General features: G+C 33.4%; 1 protein-coding gene across 2 annotated transcripts in view; it reads right to left on the reverse strand.

Moving 5' to 3' along the window:
* Positions 1 to 7,569: 7,569 nt before the first annotated feature.
* The window catches only part of LOC133304813 (protein MICRORCHIDIA 1-like), a 42,829-nt gene continuing 27,923 nt past the window's right edge, over positions 7,570 to 22,475 (reverse strand). Inside the window, exons 10-19 of one of the 2 annotated variants that reach the window (XM_061504876.1) lie at positions 15,289 to 15,396; positions 15,047 to 15,196; positions 14,219 to 14,311; positions 13,917 to 13,968; positions 13,714 to 13,825; positions 12,459 to 12,657; positions 9,315 to 9,388; positions 8,406 to 8,448; positions 8,148 to 8,294; positions 7,570 to 8,054 (exon numbers count right to left, since the gene is read on the reverse strand). In XM_061504876.1, the coding sequence (XP_061360860.1) occupies positions 8,190 to 8,294; positions 8,406 to 8,448; positions 9,315 to 9,388; positions 12,459 to 12,657; positions 13,714 to 13,825; positions 13,917 to 13,968; positions 14,219 to 14,311; positions 15,047 to 15,196; positions 15,289 to 15,396 (936 nt within the window). In that variant the 3' untranslated portion in view covers positions 7,570 to 8,054; positions 8,148 to 8,189. Of the gene's footprint in view, positions 8,295 to 8,405; positions 8,449 to 9,314; positions 9,389 to 12,458; positions 12,658 to 13,713; positions 13,826 to 13,916; positions 13,969 to 14,218; positions 14,312 to 15,046; positions 15,197 to 15,288; positions 15,397 to 22,475 lie in introns of both variants that reach the window. The other variant, XM_061504875.1, reaches the window with a different exon arrangement.

Genomic DNA, 22,475 nt, shown 5'->3' on the forward strand with positions numbered 1-22,475 from the left:
ATCACATGAGGAAATCATTGCCTGCTAAATGCATAATTTCAAATCCTTGGATGAGGTCAATATTATTAGCTCTGATAACTGCTTCCGGAGGAAACACTGCAAAGTGGTCCAAGAACACCTCTTTGAGTTGATAAACAACCTGCTTCAACAAATATCCATGTAACGCCCTTTGAATTTTGATAGTTGCAAGTTCTTGTCAATCATTTCCTGCAACAAGCGCAAATTGCGATTATTGGTTTGATTCATAGCTTTGAAGATTTGCATCATAGTTTCACATGTTTGATTCATAGTGTCACAGAGTTGAAGGAGGTGAAGAAGGCAAGTGTTTGTGTCCATTAAAGAAGAGTAAGTCAATGAAAGCACAATATAAGAAATCAAATTAGAAAGATAGACATAGGTTTGAATTAGAGAGGATTTGAGGAAGAGAATATTAAGGAGACATTGGGAGGGAGACATGCAGTGAAAGGAAGACTTGATTGCTTATTTGTTTATTCTTGTAACTAGTAAATTATCCGTGTGATGCCCGGGGAAAAGAAACAAAATTGTTGCCGCTGTTGTTAGTTAATCATCGCACCGGTAAATCTAACACTTTCATCTTGTTATCAAGCTCTGAACAGTACTATGGTAGAGGTATAAACATAAAGGAACAAAAACTAAAATAACAAACCTATTATTTTAGAATTATCTGAAATAAAAAAGAATTGTCTTGCTATTTTTGAACTTTAAAAGGATACAACATTACACAGAACTTTGTAAATATCAACCACAAATAAAATTTTGCATTTCAGAGGCATTGATTATTATGCAAATCAAACATAGTTATTTACTCAATAATTCAGTCTTCAAATCTAACTACTTATGAACCTTTTGTTCAGTATTATTATTCAATATGATCCCGTCTTATTGATTCAACCGTACACAAAATTTGCTAATAAGTAAAATCAATTAATATACATGAAGAAAAAAATAATAATAAATAATTACCATCAGATTTAAACAATAATAATAAATAATTATTTTTTTGCAAGAATTTGTGTCGTTAGTATTTGGAATTTTATAAAATTGTATTTACAAAAATTAAAATCAGATTTAGGAATTTAATTCTAAAAGAAGAAGGATGAAATTTTAATTTAATTACAAAAATGTGTTGGTGGGCCGGCCCTTCGTGCCGAGCCTAGTTTGTCACATCTAGCTATCAGCATGCAATAGATTTTTATATTTATCCACAAAAAATATTCTTATAGTCACATTTAGATTTTTATATTTTATCTTAGAGATGGACTTTTGTTTATTACAATCAGATTTAAAAAATAATAATAATAATTATTTTTTGCAAGGATTTACGTCGTTTGTATTTGAAATTTTACAAATTTGTATTTACAAAAATTAAAATCAGATTTAGGAATTTAATTATAAAAGAAGAATGATGAAATTTTAATTTAATTATAAAAATGTGTTGGCAGGCCGGCCCTCCGAGTCGAGCCCAGTTTGCCACCTCTAACTATTAGCATTTAATAGGTTTTTATATTTATCCTCACAAAAAGGCTCTTATAGTTGCGTCTATGTTTTTATATTTTATCTTAGAGATAAACTTTCATTTATTACAATTAGATTTACAAAATAATAATAAATAATTATTTTTTTTCAATGACTTGTGTCGTTAGTATTTGGAATTTTATAAATTTGTATTTACAAAAATTGAAATCTGAATTAGGAATTTAATTATAAAAGAAGAATAGTGAAATTTTAATTTAATTATAAAAACATGTTGCAGGCAGGGCGGGCAGGCCCTCTAGGCCAAGCCCAGTTTTTCCTTTAACTATCAGCATTTTATGTAAATAATTATTTATTTGCAAGGATTTGTGTCTTTAGTATTTTGAATTTTACAAATTTGTATTTACAAAAATTAAAATCAGATTTAGAAATTTTATTATAAAAAAAGAAGGATGAAATTTTAATTTAATTATAAAATGGTGTTGGTGGGCCGGCCCTCCGGGCCGAGCTCAGTTTGCCACATCTAACTATCAGCATGCAATAAATTTTTATATTTATCCACAAAAAAGGTTCTTATAGTCACATTTAGGTTTTTATATTTTATCTCAGAGATGGACTTTCGTTTATTACAATTAGATTTAAAAAATAATAATAAATAATTATTTTTTGAAGGATTTGCGTCGTTTGTATTTGAAATTTTACAAATTTGTATTTACAAAAATTAAAATTAGATTTTTGAATTTAATTATAAAAGAAGAATGATGAAATTTTAATTTAATTATAAAAATGAGTTGCTAGAGGTGGCCCAGTTTGCTCCTCTAACTATTAGCATTTAATAGGTTTTTATATTTATCCACACAAAAAGGCTCTTATAGTTGCGTCTATGTTTTTATATTTTATCACCAGAGATAAACTTTCATTTATTACAATTAGATTTGCAAAATAATAATAAATAATTATTTTTTCAATGACTTGTGTCATTAGTATTTGAAATTTTATAAATTTGTATTTACAAAAATTGAAATCTGAATTAGGAATTTAATTATAAAAGAAGAATAGTGAAATTTTAATTTAATTATAAAAAAATGTTGGCGGACGGGACGGGATGGGGCGGGCAGGCCCTCTGGGCCAAGCCTAGTTTTTCCTTTTTTTTTTTTTTTGGTGGATGAGCCTAGTTTTTCCTTGAATTATCAACATTTTATGAAAATAATTATGTTTTTTGCAAGGATTTGTGTCATTAGTATTTTGAATTTTACAAAAATTGAAATCAGATTTAGGAATTTATTTATAGAAGAAGAATGATGAAATTTTAATTTAATTATAAAAATTAGTTAGTGGGCTCGCCCTCCGGGCCGAGCCTAGTTTGTCACCTTTAACTGTCAGCATTTTATATCAGCATATAATATGTTTTTATATTTATCCACACAAAATTGTTCTTATAGTTACATCTAGATTACTATATATACATCTATATTTTTTACAGTTGTCTTTCAATCGACTCTTTGTGGTCTATGCATTTGTGACATATATAAGAGATAAAGAGTTGGAAAATATTTGACTTCGTACGTTTAATATTCTATCAAACACTTTATAGTTGAAGTTGAATAGGGTAATATCAAAAGATCATTCATTAGTTTAATTATATAATAATAAATATTATTAATTGGCTTAAAAAAACATTATTAATAGGCTTAAGAAGGTTATTATCAATGTTACTTGAAATTGAAAAATCCATCATTTCATGGAGAATATACACAACTTTCTATGCATGTTTCTCACTACTTTTAGTATGAAAAATTGTCAAATCTATTAATAATATTTGTTATTATGTCTATTGGGTGAAAAAATATTTAATATTTCAAAATTCAAACTTTTTAAATTTGAATTTTTAACTTGATAGGTGGGATGATTCAATGCACCAGAGATCTTTCTAGTTGTGCTTGCCAAATGTGTCTTGATGATGCAATTAACGAAATTCCACATTGTTGTTTTGGAAAAAATGGAGCCAGAGTTGGGAGCGGAAGCTACAATTTCTGATTTGAAATATACCCATTCTTCAAAATGTAAATACTCCAATCTTATGGATTGAGCTTGATAGACTGACCTCATTCCAATAAGATAAACTTACTATTATTAAATGCATTAATAAAATAAATTATGTTATTTTCACCAAATTAATAAAAAAGTGTACATATATATTGGGAGGGAATGGACTAACCATCATCACACACACGAAATAAATCAATATAAATATAATTAAATTCTTTTATTTTTTATTTAAATTCTTTTATTTTCATTGTACATATTTTTTTATATTTGTAACACATTTATAATGAACAAATATGAGTTGATACTAAAAGTATTCTGCTAAATTAAATGTTTGGTGAATTGAATTGAATTGCATTTAATATAATCGAATATTTTTGTATTAATTAGACATATTTTAATATTGGTTATACATATATGTTTAAAACGTTTATGTTAAAAAAAATACTTGTGTGAAAATGTTTTTCTCTTTTCATATTACTTTTTAAAGTTAAATTTTTAATTTATTTAAGGTATAAATATATCATTTCTAATTTTTTCATTTAAATTTCAAATTTAAATTATTTTTTTATCAACTATACATATTTTTTTTATAAATTTTAAATAATTTTTTGTTTAATCTATAATTTATTATATTAAATTTAATTATATTATATATATTTTTTCCACTACAGAAATATTAATGCAGAATTCTTTTCCCACCTATCAAGTTAAAAATTCAAATTTAAAAAGTTTGAATTTTGAAATATTAAATATTTTCCCACCCAATAGACATAATAACAAATATTATTAATAGATTTAACAATTTCTCATACTAAAAGTAGTGGGAAACATGCATAGAAGGTTGTGTATATTCTCCATGAAATGATTGGTTTTCAATTTTCAAGTAACATTGATAATGCACCTTCCACCTTTCAATAGAATAATTAAAAACCTTACAATTCCAAAATAGAAATGATAGTGGGACATTAATTTGATGTCTTCCACTAACACTTTAATTTCGAAATTTAATTTACTTAAAACTTAATTTTTAGTTATTTATTTATTTTCAAAATTAGCAAGCAAGTGAGAACACACAAGAGGTAGAAGATTAAGCGTCTGAATGATTTGAAGGTTATAAGAAAATATGAAATGATGAGTTTTCCATTTTCAAGTAACATTAGTAAAGAACCTTCCATCTTCCAATACAACAATTAAATACCTTACAGGTTCCAATGTAAAAATGATAGTGTGTCATTAATTAGATGTCTCCCACTAATTTCTTAATTTTGATTTTTGATTTAATTAAAAACTTATTATGTAATTTTTTAAAATTGACATTCAAGTGTGAACACAAAGTTGAAATTGCATGAAAGATATTAAACCCTTTTTCCCTCCTATATCAACTTCAAATTTGGATTTTAAAAAAGAAGTAGGATATTAATACACTTGTTTGCCACTAATTAATGCTAAACTTTTTTCGCACTAACTATTTAGTTTAAATATTTTAAATTTCAAATTAAAATAAAATGTTTTTCATTTCAAATGTTAAACGTTTTCCATCTTATCATTATGAACATTGGCAACTCCCATCTTTATGAGGATTCCATTCACATCTCATTCATCTTAGGATTAACGATTTCTCGTTTTTATTCATCGAATTGGCAACTCATTATTAGCATCAGCAATTACAACAATTACACAGTAAATGACTTATTCCTAATAGGTATATTAATTACTATTATTTTCTTTAACTATTAAAAGACTCCTCGTAATATAATTACTTTGTGTTCTGAAAATGTCTACGGTGACCTTTTAAATTTTCCACGCAATCAGAATTATAATAGGAATTCCTTGAAATTTTCAAGACATTCAGGTTTGCACAATTTCAAAAGTTATTTTCTTTTATTATGAGATGTTTTTTGAATTTTAATATTTTATTTACATTTAAAGCATATTAATTTTTGGAAAATTATATCGAAATAAGTTTTTAATATTATTTAATTTTGCAAAAGAAAAAAAGAAAATAAAAAGGATAAACAAAGGATACATCATAAAAGTCATACAAAAAATAAAGGAAATTTATTATTTTTTTGGATATACAAAAGATATTAGTAATTATGTTGAGTGAAGAGAAAAATAAATAAATAAATGAAAGGATATATAATAATATATCCTTTTGGTTATTATAAAGTCACAATTGCATGGTGTACAAACAAATAAAAGAAAAAAAGAGGGTAACCCATATCTTCATCCTCCACCTAATATACACACAAACCGTTCTTCTTCTTTTTAACCCTAATTTCATTGATGATATTGGTTTCATGGTAGATTGCTTGCTTTCATCATTATAAAGCCTTGATCTTTTTTCTTTTCCACCATTATGCATTCTTTGCATTTTCCTCACTGATACCCCTGAAACATAAGCATCAATAGAGAAAGAACTATATAAAAAAAAAAATCCCTGATGCTAATCGCTAGCCACCTACAACAATCTATTATGTGAACCATTAAAGGTAGCTCTTTAGGAATAACAAAATAACAGGTCAATGAAAATGGATGAAAAAAAGAAGCAAGGAAAGCAAGCCATGTAAAGGGAAATTAAAAATGAGATAGATGCAGTAATAAATGAAGAAGAGGGACCTTTGTTCTCAAAGGGTATTGCTGGAGTTGTTTCAAGTAATTTTTCAGTCCAATCCCTTTTTCGTTAAAGTTCTCATCTTGCTTCCTCTTTGACTGGAAAGAGGTAACGGGTCCGTGACTAATGTTCAAGAAAATGAGAAATAGAATGAGAGTGGATGAGGGGAAAGGAAAGGATGGGTTTGAGTGAAGAATTAAAGTTGAAAAAGGTGTTGTGAGGGAAAAATAAAGATGTCATTTTGAAAATTTGGTATTTATAAGAATAATTGAGAGAGAGGAGGAACTAAAAGTTTTGTTTAGTTATTATAATTTCCAATATCATTAATAAACTTTTTATCTTCCAATAATTTTCAATTAAAAACCTTACAATTCCAATGTAGAAATGATAGTGGGGCATTAATTAGATGTCTCCACTAATTCCTTAATTTCGAATTTTGATTTATTTTATTATTATTTATTTAATATTAATTTTCGATTAAAAAAAATTACCAAAAGAAGAAACTTTTCAAACATCTCTCAAGTGCGAACACATTGGTGAAATTGAAGGAGGGAGTGACACATCATCAAACTTTCTAATGTTGTTTATTCCCTTAGTATATATAATAATAATGATAGGCTGTTTATTTTATAACCGCTTACATCTTCGAAATGATAAAGTAAAATTATTCAATAACACAATTTGAAATATCATAACTAATAATAAGATAAGTGTACTCGTAAAATAAGATAACTTATTTGAATTATAACTAGAAATAAGATAACGTAATATGTATCGACTGTTGTGATAGCTAAGAAATAAGGAGAAAATAAAAACAAATCACATTATGTGCAAGTGATATTTTCGCTTGTTTTAACTTAGAGCATTAACAATTTCATTTCACATAGTATATGAAGATTTTACTAAAATGGGATAAGTTGAAAAAGAACTAAACACCAAAGTATAATCTGTATTTTATTAAATTTATATCAATAATAAAAATAAAGAAAGGCATATAAAAAAAATTTCAATTATGTAACACTAAAAATACTATAATGAACTTTTATTTCTTTATTTTAACAAAAATGTTCATTTAAACTTCAAGGTTTAAAAAAAAAAAATTATATTTTAACATACTGTAGTATTATCTGTTGCTATTAACCAGCCTAAACACAAAAATTACGTTGATAGACTAAACATCATCTGCCATTTAAATTAGAAAAAAATGAGTACGTCTTTTTTCACATGATCGCTAGAACACTAAAAATCACAACAATGATACAAAAAATAGGGATGTGCAAAAACAGTTACAAATCAAATCGAACCAAATTACAAAATTAAACTGAACCACGCTAAAATAAAGCGAACTGGTAAAATGAATTTCAATCCAATCCAATAGAATTTTTGTGTGAAAGGTTTTGGTTAATTATTGAACGCAAATAATTCTGTTAATTGTATTTATCCAAACCTCATTACTTCACAATTAATAGTCTAATTAGAAATGACATGAACTTCAAGTTGAACTTCCTCGAATTATCCTTGTCTTTGGCAAAGGAATAATAGAGCTAGTTTAAGAAACTAGAATCTCCAATAGAACTTCAAAGCTCTAGGATTACTTGATGAGGATGCTGCTCATCTTTCAACGGCACCATTGTCACAAAGCTACAAAGCTGAACTCCCCCTCCTCTGCTTAACGGCACCAGCGAGGCAAAGCTGTTGGGGAAGTACAAGCGGGATCTTGGGCTGTTTCTGCTGCTTGAATGACACTGTTTTGAGGTTCGCAAGCAAACCAATTGGTTGAACTTGAGACTTCCACTCTATGACTTTGTGCAACGCAATTCTTTAAGCAAATGTTCAAAACCATCAATGAGTCAAAATCGTGAGAACAACATTACCGTTCTCACCCACCATGAAATTTCTAGCAGAGAACAAAAGGAAGATGGAGTAAGAAATCTCGAAACTTAACACATTTCAAGCTAGTGTTTGAATTGGTTTGAGTATTATTTCTAACTTAATTATTGTCATTCATTAACATGTTGCTTGTCTAACGTAATTATTGTCCCTTTCCACTCTTCTGCTTCCTTTTAGCCTCTAAGAGTGAAGAAAGATGGGAACGCTTCCTTTGGATTTCTTTCAACTCCTCCTCCAAGCCCTCAACCTATTTTATGACAGCAACAATAATAAATTAAAATAGTAACACTAATAAATTAAAACACACTGACTATTTTAATCATAATCATCAAACTTTGCTATCTAAATAATATATTACCGTCTGTTTCAACTCTGTCTCCTTTTCTCTATACTCTTCACACCTGCAGAAAAGGGCTTTAGTGGGATTCTATTCAACAATAAAACAAGCAAGCAAGAAGCCGGGGGACCTTAAGAAAAGGTATATACACCAAAATGATTATCATTTTAACCTTGCATGCCAGAATTTTAGAAAATTTAAACAGTCAACGTGCTATAAAGTTATTAATGATTAATTATTTGAAAAGTATATTGTATACCAAAATTAAGATATCTTGATGGAGTATAAAATAGTGGATTAATGTGAAATTTCATGTAAATGATACACAGGCCCAATTTTATTTTTATTTTAGTTTTACCTTGTGCTTATTTAATTCCACTTGAAAGTGGAGGACAGTAAGGATCGAACTTGTGACCTTATGATCACTTAATCTCTGATACCATATAAAGAACCACTTCAACCCAAAACCTTAAGGCGTTAGGTGAGGGTCTTTTTAATGGTTTATATTATTTTTTTACATACATGAAACAAATTTCCGATGGATTTTATGACAAAAACATCCATTTATAAGTTATTCATTGGCGTAGGAAAGTTTTTGATGTTTCCGGTGTCAATGGATCCTAATCCATCCATATATGTGTAAATTTAAGAGAATACAACTGCCGGAAGAGTAAGATTACCTCCAAAATCAGAAAACCAAGAGAAAACAGTACCAAGGAGGCTTAAAATTACACATTCTTGCCACAAGTAGGAGAAGTAACAACAAAAAGTCAATAAGCTTTTGGCTGATGTATAAGATTCGACCAGGAAAGGAGGTTGATCAAGCGTTTTACATTTAAAGAACATGTGTAGCTTGTCAATAAATATAACAACGATTACAATAACAAATATTTGATTTGTCGGTACAGACAATTTGAAAGAGATATTTACCTCACGAAGAGTTTTATGTTCTCTTCACAGATTTTATCAGCAGATACAGACCCTACAGTTCCAATAGATGTATCCTGTTGAATGAAACAACACATGTCATGAGCCCCAAAAAGTAGCATACTTACACTCAGAAAATAAAAGAAAACATATTTTGTTCATTGGTTGCATATAAACTAAAATTTTCTAGTTTTTGGTAGAGATCTGCAGTTTACATAGCCAGTCCCAGGCCCTAATAAAGAAGGGGTTGTGTGTGTTAGTCAGCAACCGACTACAAATCTACTAGGATAAGGATTGGTTGTTGGGGAGAGGGATGTAGTTTGTGCAATTTATCATTTTGTCATTACCTTTATGCCCTGTTTAAAGATCTGCACAAGCGCATATAGAACCAAGAAAAAAACAAAAGAAACTGTAGCCTCTTGCTGAGATTATCATCTGCACTATGGCATAAGAGATGCATGCAAGGATCACCAACAAATTTAATTTCCACACCGCAGTTGAAATGTCAGGCACAAAAAGATCTTAGTTTCTAGTAGAAATTATTATTTGTAAAGAACCAATTCAACCCAAAAGCTTAAGCTATTGGGTGAGGCTACATTAATGGTTTTATATATCTCAACACGCCCCCTCACACGAGAGCCCACTGGGCTTGAAGGGTGGACAATGATAGGCCCACCTACCTGTGCGAAAAAAGAAATTCCACTAGAAAGAAAGTGGGGACGGTGAGGATCGAACCCGGTACACCGAGGCTCTGATAACATGTAAAGAACCATCTCAACCCAAAACCTTAAGGTTTTGGGTGGGGTCTTTTTAATGATTTATATTATATTCTCTAACACACCCCCTCACGCAAAAGCCCTTTGGGCTTGAAGCGTGGAAATGGCACAAGCCCATTATTGGTCTGCCTTGTGCTGCACAAGCCCATTTTTTTGATCTGCCTTGTGCTTTTCTTAATTCCACCTGAAAGTGGGGGGCAGTGAGGATCGAACTCTTGACCTTATGGTCACTGAAGCTCTGATACCATGTAAAAAACCAATTCAACCCAAAAGCTTGAGCTATTAGGTGAGACTACATTAATGGTTTTATATATCTCAACACGCCCCCTCACACGAAAGCCCACTGGGCTTGAAGGGTGGATAATGCACAGGCCCACCTACCTGTGCGAAGAAAGAAATTCCACTAGAAAGAAAGTGGGGACGGTGAGGATCGAACCCGGTACACCAAGGCTCTTATACCATGTAAAGAACCAATTCAACCCAAAAGCTTAAGCTGTTGGGTGAGGCTACATTAATGATTTTATATATCTCAACATTGTTGCAATCCATGGCTATCAAATTAAGATTCCCTTCATGTTAGGTTCATGTAGAAGCCAATTCTTAAAATTTAACACAATTGCTACATCTAGACTAGCTGGCACTATCAACCATAAAAAGTAATGCAAATCATTTGCTCTATCTAGTATCTATATCATATTTGTAAAGAACCAATTCAACCAAAAACCATAACGTATTGGGTGAGAGCCTTTATGGTTTATATTATTCTCCAATACACCCCTCGTGCAAGAGCCCTTTGGACTAGAAGCGTGGATATATAAAACCATTAAAGAGGCCTTTACTTAACAGCTTAAACTTTTGGGTTGATTTGGTTCTTTACATAGTACCAACACTTCAGTGACCACAAGGTCACGAGTTCGATCCTCACTTCCCCCCACTTTCTAGTGGAATTAAATAAGCACAAGGTAAACAAAAAAAATTAGGTCTGCGCAATATCCACGCTTCAAGTCCAAGGGGCTCTTGTGTGAGGAGTGTGTTAGAGAATAATATAAACCAATAAAAAAGTCATCACCTAACACCTTAAAGTTTTGAGTTGAAATGGTTCTTTACATGGTATCAGAACCTTGGTCTTCCGGGTTCGATCATCGCCGCCCCTTATTTTCTTTGTGGAATTTCTTAGCACAGGTAGGTGGGTCTGTTCTTTCATGACTGAAAGGTCATGAGTTCGAATCCAAGAAACAGCCTCTTTGCAATTATCCAAGGGTAAGGCTGCGTACAAGGATTGTCTCCACCTCACACTTGCTAGTCGGGTTAAACGGGAAGTGATTTTTGTGGTTTTTTAGGTAGGTGGGCCTGTGCATCCACCCTTCAAGAACAATTGACTCTCGTGTGAGGGGGCGTGTTATAGATATATAAAACCATTAAAGAGGCCTTCACTTAACAGTTTAAGTTTTTGAGTTGATTTGGTTCTTTATAATATTCATTTAAGAAAGGAATAAGAAAGTGGCCAAGATACTGTAAGTGTAAATTCTATTCTGACAGATTTAAGCCATTTCAAGTATGTGTCAAAAAATCATTAGACCCAGTAATCCTGATCAACCAACTTAGTATAGAATTAGGGGTAGAATTCCATGAAATAAAAGGCTTTGATAAAGGAAAGGACAAGGGTATTGGAGAAGTAGCTATACAGGAGACACACAGTCATGATTGTTTCTAATGCAGGGAAAAAAAGACAAAGATATGCACTTTTCCTTTTTGCCTCCCTCTTGAACTCGGATATCAAAGATACATTAAGACTGTAGAGTCATCAAATATGGATGTTAGTGATTCTAGTAATTGCTATGCCGTTTAGAAGTTGATAAGCCATTCACTTAACTGAACATTTCTTCAATTTAAAGATAATAAATGGACAAGGGAAAAAAGGTCAGGCATTGATTGAAGTTTAAATGACCCCACTCTTGAACAATCTTGGGTTACATTTAGCAACGTAAAATCATTTCACATTAAAATTCAATCAAATCCAAATGCAATCTACTGAAGTGCTAAGCTGACAAGTGAAATCTTAAATCAACTGAGCTTTGATAAGTATGTTACACGTTTTCAAAATTCACATCATCCTCTGATTTGTCAACGCTAGACATTAGAAGAGTTCTCAAGAGAATAAGCCCTGACAACTCTGAAGCATCATCTACAACTTTAACAGGTAAGAATGCATTATTGACTATGGTATGCATCTATTTGAGTTCAATATTAAAAAAATGTGAAAAAAAAATTCACAAGAACAATATCTTTCATCCTGCATATAGCAGCAAGTATGATTTCAGGCTGTACATTAGACAAAAATGGCCTTTTGCAGATTAAATCAACTACTTACATGCTGCTCATGACTCAAACGCTGCATGCCAGTCGCTGGAAGACTCACAATTGGCTGATCGAAACTAAAATTTTCTGCAAGCAACTCATTCTGTGAATTAGTTGAACGTCCAGCTGGTTGTCGAATGTGAACTTCCTTTTGCACATTTTGTGATCTGAAATTTGGTGGCTGAAATCCAACCAAGTGACAGTGACCTTTCCTGTCCAGTTCAGAACAAATTTACCAAAATTAAACAATGTCAAACTCATAATATTGGTATTCTGGAAAAGAGGTATCAGGAATCTTATTGTCATGAAAACAAATTTTATTTATTATTGTCAACTGTCTGATAATACAGCAGATGATAATGCTTCAACTAATCTACAGTCACTCTAATTCTCATTCTAGTAAATACTATTTGTACTTATTCTTGGGATTTGTCACCACTAAAGAAGTTGAACATCAACATCACATTGCTCTTATATCAAACTTGTTGATGTCAGCAATTGTTGAACCCATATAAAAGCACGAGCAGATTAAAGAAAAATAAATAATAAATAAGAACAAATTAATATATATACATAAAAAAAAAGGTTTATTGTTTCTTCTATCACAGAAAATAAAATTATCTCTTGCAATCCTAAAACGACGTCGTTTCGAGGGTTAGGGGGATTAATGAAGAGTGTTTCAGTAATTTTGTTTGTTTCTTTATTATATGAATTTTACCAAAACACCCTACATTAATTCCCCCAACCCTCAAAACGATGCAGTTTTGGGGTTGCAGAAGATAACTTTATCTCCTGTGACATGAGAAATAAGAAACCCAATAAAAAATAAGTATACATAAGGATAAAATAGGAATCTACAACGGCAAATATAATCTACTTCCATGGCCAACTTTATCCAACACATTCTTTTCAAGGAGCCCTGTTGTGAAGCAAAGTAGCTAACCACTACTGAAATGAATGCAGCTCTTGGCTACCGTTATTTACTTCTATATAAGTTGTAACTCGATCTAAGAGTAAAACTCCAAGAAGGATAACAGAAAATCAAAATGTAAAGCATCGAATGCAATCATTTTTCTAATAAAATTAGTCACAAACCCCATAAATTGGTCGGCCAACACATGAACAGTCATTAAGGAAGCATTAAGCAATATCAAATACTAAATATAAACAAATTCAACATTGGAAGCTTTACACAATCTGAAAAATACAAATATAAAGAAAATAAAACAAAACTGTTCAGGATACACTAGGTAATATAAAACAACAACCAGTAATCCATTGTCATTTGTTTCAGCTTGGCTTCAAGCCTTATGAACAACAATGATCTCTCAAAATCCTGCTTGTCATGTGCTGGTTCTATGAAATTGGCTTCAAGCACTCCTAAACATGTACCAGTATATTAAAAAAAGAGGAAACTTTGGAGTAAATGCTTGCACAGAGAACTCAACATTGGATAAGAATAGGAATATACCAACAACACCATTCCCTTTAGATGAACCGTCCCCAGTTACTTTCCAAAAGGGCTGCATCCTCACAAAAAGGCTAATCACATCAGCATCAGAATTGCATGCGTAAATAATACACTAACGATTAAATTTCTGTTGTAGTTGAACTTCTACCAACAAAACAATGTAAAGTTCCTAAACTTCCATTTTCAATTGACATTGTAAATAATAAAAGTATATTCAGATTAATTTTTTTTTTTTTTTTTTTTTTTGCAAAAACAAAGCAAAGCTAAAATAGAGATCGGCATTTCAAGCACTCAGAACATACCTTGATTAGGCGATTTTTGTGGTACACATTAAATCCAGAAACATTAAGAGAAGGAGCCTCCTTTATAAATCCAATGGTTGTAACCACCACAGCCTAAAGGAGACCAAAGTCATTAGTTTGAAAATTCAGGGAAAAAAAAAAGTTTTCCTAATTAATTAAATGTTACTGGGAATTGTGTACCAGACAAATAAACAGTTATTTATAAAACACTTCTGATAGTCTGATACAAATATGAAAGAAAATCAATCCACAGAAAAATGAAAAAGATTCACTAAGGAAATGAAGGGAAAACAGGAGCAGATATTCGAGGGTCAGCTCCTCCCAAATCTTTCATCATTCCAAACTGCCTACCTTTCTCCTCTCTTTCCCCCTTTTACACCCCACTAATGGAGTCCTTTTTGCCTTCTCTTTCTGCCAACTCATCAATTTCATTCTGCTCCACTCTTACTGCAGGAATATTCCTCAATATTCTGCTGCTTCCTTTCTTGGCCCTTCCCTCATGTACTTTAGTATTATGAGGCTTATCAGTGGGGAAATTACAAAAATAAATAAATAAATAAAAAATAAAAAACAAAAATAATCGGGAAAAATATTTTGAATTTATGAAGAATAACCACTCCACTAGTTAACTAACAGCACTGCTTATAAATTGTTCGTTCAATGTCTGTAGCTAAAGATCCAAATAAATAGGCTTTATGTCATGCAGACTTCTATTCACCTAAGAAATGATCTTTCATTTATAAGGAATATGAAGGAAATTTCATGGAAGTGCTACATAAAATTGCTTTAAATGATTTTGAATTTCTACTCTCACACCATGAATCTAACCTCATTTGATGCCACAGCTTGCTGGGGCTTGTATCTAATTACTTCTGAGTATTTTAACTCATCCAAAATGTCAAATTGGTCCACAGGTTTTCCCCTTAGTATAATTTTGAAGTTAGAAAATTTTCGGAGGTACAACAGTGAAACATATGCCTGAAACATTTAAAGGGTCAATCAGAATACACTGTAAAAAGTAGAAAATAAAGACAATAAATGTAGTTCAAATTTTAAGTAGAAACCGTTACCCGTAAAGAATGACGGATGCAGTAAGAAATATGTGACTGAAGCTGAACAATTTTTTTGTTCAACTTTTTCACAGCTCCATGATTGGCCTCATCTCTCAGCATCATATCCTATGTAAAAGACCAAAGCAGATCATGACTGCTATCACAATAATGAACGATATCAAGCAAGGGAAATTTACAGAAACAGCACTCCTAGCACACAGATACACACACACACACAGACACACTGATGCACTCGATACCTCAAATGTAAATAGAAATAACAAATTAGCCAAATCTGTTAACAGGACAGATTATTTTAAAGGCAAAAGTAATATATTTCCTAGAATTGAGTATGATGATTTAAAAAAACAGTCTCCATTAAACCTTGACTTACGAGGAAAATCTTTGTACGCAGTCTTATCCATGCATATTTGCAAAGAGACTATTACTTGGGTTTGAGCCCATGACCCGGGGTCACCAAAGAACAACTTTATTATTGCTCGAGGCTCATCCTCTAATAGAATTGAGTATGATAGGACCAAAAAAAATTGGCCACACCTTGCAGTTGGTACCACTAATATGTAAATATTGACATAGATGACTTGGATTGGGCAAAAGAGTTTACAAAAGCAAAATGAAGGTAAAATAGTCGTTATACCATAAAAAAATCAAGTCAGTAGCCAAACTTAATCATCTCTTGCAACTCATTTCTTGTGACAAAGCTATTAATGAAGACTAATAAGGTCCTGATAGGTTCTGAATTATCAGTAAGAAAAATAGAATGGGACAACTAGGAGCAAGCTCCGAGTACAGAATTATTAAATGAAATATAGAAACAGTGTAAGCATAGGATAGTAAATTAGGAGAACACTAAAGATGTCCTATGACTCCAGCCATCCCTGATTGCCCCACCCCCAACCTACACACACGCACCCTTCTATATTAAACAGCTTAAGAACTTAATTGTGTACACTGTAGAGCTCATCAAAAAAGCTCTATTGTGATAATCGCAGTTTGAAATAAGATGAATCTCTTTTGATAGATACTTTTAGAAGCACTTACGTAGGAATGGAATTTTGAAAATTCATTAACATTAATTTAGTTAGAAATTATTATAAAAACAAATACTTCCTAAAGCTGATTTTCCCAGTGCAAAGATTTATTTTCATAACTTTCAATTTCTAGCTTATGAAAATAAGCCCAATGCAGCTTAAATGGGTTTCAAAAGCTGTTTTAATAAGCTCATCCAAACAGGGAATGTATCGTATGTATTTAATGCAGTAAATAAGCTGAAAATACCCTCAATAAATGGGGTCTAACTATTGTAAATAATAGTATTTGTTTATTTATTTTCATTCTATAATCTTCTTTGAGCTTAGCCCATTAGGTTATTTAGTCTCTTTAAACAGAGAGCAATTGTACAGATGTTGTTGAGATGTATAAAACCATTAATGTAGCCTCACCCAATAGCTTAAGCTTTTGGGTTGAATTGGTTCTTTACATGGTATCAGAGCCTCGTGTCCCGGATTCGAACCTCACCGCCCCTACTTTCATTGTAGTGGAATTTCTTTCTTCGCACAGGTAGGTGGGCCTGTGCATTGTCCACCCTTCAAGCCCAGTGGGCTTTCGCGTGAGGGGGCGTGTTGAGATATATAAAACCATTAAAGTAGCCTCACCCAATAGCTTAAGCTTTTGGGTTGAATTGGTTCTTTACAGATGTAAAAAAACAATTTTTTTTTCAATAAGATTATCCCTTTTTCAACTTGGTATCAGCGCAATCGATCCTGAGGGCTCTGCTTCCGCTACTGCCGCCTTTAGAGCAGAATCCTATTTGTTAGCCTCTCGCCGCCACTAGAAAATTTTTCCGGGGACCTTTTGGACCAAGAGGACCACTGTTTGACTCCGTTTTTCCAGATCAATCAATCTACGAACGTTTCCAGCAGTGGGTCTTTGATCTCGTCATAAAAAATCGGATCTTTTTGCCCACTCGCACCTCCTTTGATCAGATCTGATTATTTTACTCTTTTTCTACCGTGGTACTGTTCACCGCGCGCACTGTTCACACTCATTGTTCATCGGGTACTGTTCACGCAAAGAAAAGAAAAGAAAACTGTTCCAGGACAGATTTGCTTGGTTTTGTTTCCCCTTTCCAGATCTGTGTTTTCTCTTCGGTCAGACATCATTTGGATTTGCGTTTGTGTGATTTTCACCTCAACATTATGGCGGGTTCAAATGGTGCATCTTCGAAATTTATTTCTATTCGCCGAGATGAGTTGGAGCGGATTCGGACTATGCTTGATTCTCTGAGTAAGCCATCTAATACTAGTGCTTTGGCTATGACTAGTATGAGCTCCACTATTCATTCTTTTCTTACTTCTTGTACTGATTTTAAACATTCTTGGATTATCGATTCTGATGCTACTGATCATATGGCTTGTTGTGCTGACTCCTTTCTTTCTTATAACCCTATTATTGGCACCCATACAATAGTCGTAGCTGATGGCTCACAAACATCAGTTGCGGGTTCCGATAACATATATTTACAGCCTTCCTTACATCTTTAAAATGTTCTTTATGTTCTCAAACTCTCCACTAATCCTCTTTCTATCCATAAAATTACCAAAGATTTGAATTGGACTGTAACTTTCTTCCTTACTCACTGTGCTTTCAGGATCTCACCATGGGAAAGACAATTGGGGTTGCTAAGGAACAAGGTGGACTGTACTATCTGGTGCCAGAATCTTCTGAAAGTATGCTAAGGATCACACCTTGTTGACTCAATCCCAGTCTACTGCCGACTCTTTGATTTGGCTCCATCATAAACGCTTGGGGCATCCTCTATTTCATTTGCTTAAGTCTTTATTTCCATCATTATTTTTGCTTAAGTCTGTTGAGTGTTTTCATTGTGATGTTTGTGAGTTTGCTAAACACCATCGTGTCTCTTTTCCTTCTAGTACCATTAAAAGTGTTGAGCCTTTTGATATTGTTCATTCAGATGTTTGGGGTCCTTCTAAAGTTCCTCATGCTTCTGGTAATAAATGGTTTGTTTCTTTCATTGATGATTGTACTCGTGTAACCTGGGTTTATTTAATGCATGAAAAATCTGAGGTACCACAGTATTCTTTCGATTTTATAAAATGATTGAGACCATATTTGGAAAAAGAATTAAAAGACTAAGGTCTGACAATGGTACCGAATATGTCAATCAGCGTCTTTCCAAATTCATCCAAGATCAGGGCATGATTCATGAACTTACTTGTGTGGACACCCCTCAACAAAATGGAGTTGCTGAGAGAAAGAATCGTCATAGGAGAAAGCAGCCCACACTGCTTCACCAGCAACCTCAATCGTCTGAACTACTGGTAAGTCCTGAATCTCTTCTTTCTGATCCTAATATTATTACTTCTCCTGTTTCTGAACCTAATATTGTTGCATCTAATGATTTGCATGTTGCTTCTGATAGCTTATCCAGTACCTCTGATGACTTACCTATTGCCCTAAGAAAAGGGAAAAGATCTTGTACGAAATACCCTATCTCTCATTTTGTCTCTTCTCCTAACCTTTCTGTGAGGCACAAAAGCTTTATTTCAGCACTAGATTTTATCTCAATCCCAAAATCAGTACATGAAGCATTAAAAGATGAGAATTGGGCTCAAGCCATGCAAGATGAGATGCATGCCTTGGAGAAAAATAAAGCGTGGGAGGTTGTTGATAGACCTGATAGGAAAAGTGTAGGGTGCAGATGGGTTTATGCCTTGAAATATAATTTTGATGGTACTCTTGAGAAATATAATGCTTGGTTAGTTGCCAAGGGTTACACTCAGACCTATGGCATTGATCATGAAGAAACTTTGCCCCAGTGGCAAAGATGAATACTGTGAGAGCTTTGTTGTCCCTTGCTGCCCATTACAACTGGGATATGAATCTATTTGATGTGAAGAAAGCTTTCCTTAATGGTGAGTTAGAAGAAGAAGTCTACATGAAAATCCCACCTGGCTTTGGCTCTATGGATGGAGGAAATAAAGTTCGCAGGTTAAAAAAGGCCTCGTATGGATTGAAACAGTCTCCTCGTGCCTGGTTTGGGAGATTTACTGGTAATGTTGGCCTTAGGATATAAACAGAGTCAAGAAGATCACACATTATTCTTCAAGCACTCCCAAGATGGGAAGCTAATTGTACTCCTTGTATATGTTGATGATATTATTATAACAGATGATGATATTGCGGAGAAACATTTTCTACAAGCACGGCTAGCCTCTGAGTTGGAAATTAAAGATCTTGGGAGATTGAAATATTTCCTAGGGATAAAGGTAGCTCATTCAAAGGAAGGAATTTTCATCTTTCATCAGCCAAAGGAAATTTGTCCTTGATCTTCTTAAAGAAACGGGAAAACTTGGATGTAAACCCTCTAATATTCCTATTGAGCAGAATCACAAGATGGGTTATGAAGAGAAGAGTCATTCAGTTGATAAAGGACAATATCAACGGTTAGTTGGGAAACTGATATATTTAGCTCATACTAGACCAGATCTTGCTTATGCTGTCAGTATTGTAAGTCAGTTCATGCATAATCCAAAAGAAAAACACATGCAGGCAGTGGAGAGAATTCTTCAATATCTTAAAGTCACTCCTGGTAAAGGACTGTTGTTCCGGCGTAATGGCAATCTCTCTTTAGAAGTTTATACCGGTGCTGATTATGCTGGATCCGTAACTGATCGTCGATCTACCACTGGTTATTGTATGTTTCTTTGTGGTAACCTAGTGACATGGAAGAGTAAGAAGCAGGACGTGGTTGCCAGATCAAGTACAGCGGCTGAAATTCGAGCTATGACTCAAGGCGTTTGTGAATTATTATGGTTGAGAATTATACTTGGCGATCTTAAAATAAGATGTGAAGGACCTATGAAGTTGTTTTGTGATAATAAGTCCGTCATTTGTATAGCTCATAATCCAGTTCAACATGATCGGACTAAGCATATTGAGGTCGACCGCCATATAAACAAAGAGAAGCTTGATAGCGGGTTGATTACCACTCCAAACATCCCTTCTGGACATCAATTAGCTGATATTCTAATAAAGGGACTTCCCTCGTAAAGGTTTCAAGAGCTTACTAGTAAGCTGGGAATGATAAATATCTATTCCTCAGCTTGAGGGGGAGTGTTGTAAATAATAGTATTTGTTTCTTTATTTTCATTTTAGAATCTTCTTTGGGCTTAGCCCATTAGGTTATTTGGTCTTTTTAAATAGAGAGCAATTGTACAGATGTAAAAAAACAATTTTTTCAATAAGATTATCCCTTTTTCAACTCTAACTTACACAACCTAACTTCAAGGTTGTTCTGGCCGGCCCACGTCCATAGGCCCATCTGGTTGGGTCTACTCTTAAGAGCCTAATTCTAGATCCTTCTAGAGAGCAGCATAGGATCCCCTTTCTTCTTCCCCATGCACTGCTGTCCCTGCACACAAGCAGTGAGATCAACATGCCTAGCCTGAAAAGGCTAGGCTGGCTAAGTAATAGCTTTTCACCCTCTCTCTCCCACGCTATAGAAGGACTCCACTACTCTAAATACCGCCCTTCTCCCATAGAAAGGGTATCATCTTCTTCATTCAACTTACATGCTGTTATTGCATCTATGTAGAGCCACCTTAATCACTCACAGACACTCTCCTTTGATGCATAAAACATGGGAAGCTTCTACAGAGCCTTGGTCTATACCATGGCTGCTGGAAACACCCCTATATTGACATACTTCACCTTCCATGGGACACATCAACTCCTTGCAGTTCATTGGCGCCGTCTGTGGGAAACGTTAAACTCAGATTCCCTCTCCTTCGCTAAGAGCTATCAAAAGACAAAAAATCCTTTGTTCTATATTTGAACAAGAACTTATACCTACAAAAGCCAGGCATAAATCTTTTCTAAAAGACCCCAAACCCAAATCTACAAAAAGAAAAAGGAAAATCACACTCACGAAGGCAAGAAAGAGAACTGAAGAGACACAACCAACATGGAAGCTATGAAGCACCGACACTTCAAAAACCCTGATGTGTCGTGTCCGACACCTCCCAACACTCTCCGACACTTCAACACATGTTACAGAAATTCGAAAAAAGGTTTAAGGGTTGCGTTGTGTTGAGTTTTTAGTCTCAACAATTAGATTCATTGGATTATGATTACCATTTTATTGAGTTTAATATAAATATTTGGGATATCTTATGTTTCTTTGCAAAATTGATGAATATTATAAGTTTAGTTTTATTTTTTTGTTAAATTATTGAATATTAAATATAATATACATTACATAAATTAAAATTATTACTTAATATCAAAATATGTCCTAACGTGTTGAAATCTAACAATTTTAAGAATTAACGTGTCGGAGTGTCGTGTCGTATCGTGTCACGTGTCGCGTGTCGGTATTGGTGCTACATAGCATGAAAGAGACACTCATGAAACAGAAAACCATACCAGAACCAAGAGCACCAGAACCAGAGACAACCAAATCAAAATACAAGATACCAGAACTGAAAGAACATAAGAAAATCAAAGTAGAACCAACCAGAAATGAAGTTTTGTATAAATTCCAGAAAGAAGAATAGAACAAAGACCCAAGTCACGAGAACACTGACTGGAAAAGCATAACGATCGCCAACTTCAAGCTTTCGGCCACTTACCGACCAGAAAAACGAGGAAGGTGACCAACTACAACATTTCAGCTGCTCCCCAAACAACAAAGTCAGATTCCATTAGCATCCCTTCTACTAAGTTTGATTGCATCATACACACGGCCTACTAGGCCAAGCAAATCAACCACGCAACTACAAGATAAAGAACCCCAACAATGGTGACATCATCGGGCAGAACTCAACAGGAAAAGAGGTCACCAAGCAACCGCATCCCTCTTTGGCGTCTCATCAAAAGAGCCATCATCATTCTCTCATAATGAAGAAGAAACGGAGTGTGCAACTTGCCAACCTGAACTCCTTCATACCGATCATAAATTGCCAACTAGCTCACATAGTCCAACTTGCCGACCTGAAACCAGCTCATGTGGTCCAACTTGCCGACCTAAACTCCTTCGTACTAATCAGAAATTGCCGACCAGCAACGTGGTCACAACTTGCCGACCTGAACTCTTTCGTACCGATTAGAACCCATCGACATTGAATCTGGCAGGCAGATGGATAAACGATTACCGACATTGA

Source organism: Gastrolobium bilobum, unplaced genomic scaffold (genome assembly GCF_033153095.1).
Source record: "Gastrolobium bilobum isolate Gb01-03AN ecotype WA unplaced genomic scaffold, APGP_CSIRO_Gbil_v1 utg482, whole genome shotgun sequence".
In the NCBI taxonomy this organism is placed as follows: Eukaryota; Viridiplantae; Streptophyta; class Magnoliopsida; order Fabales; family Fabaceae; genus Gastrolobium; species Gastrolobium bilobum.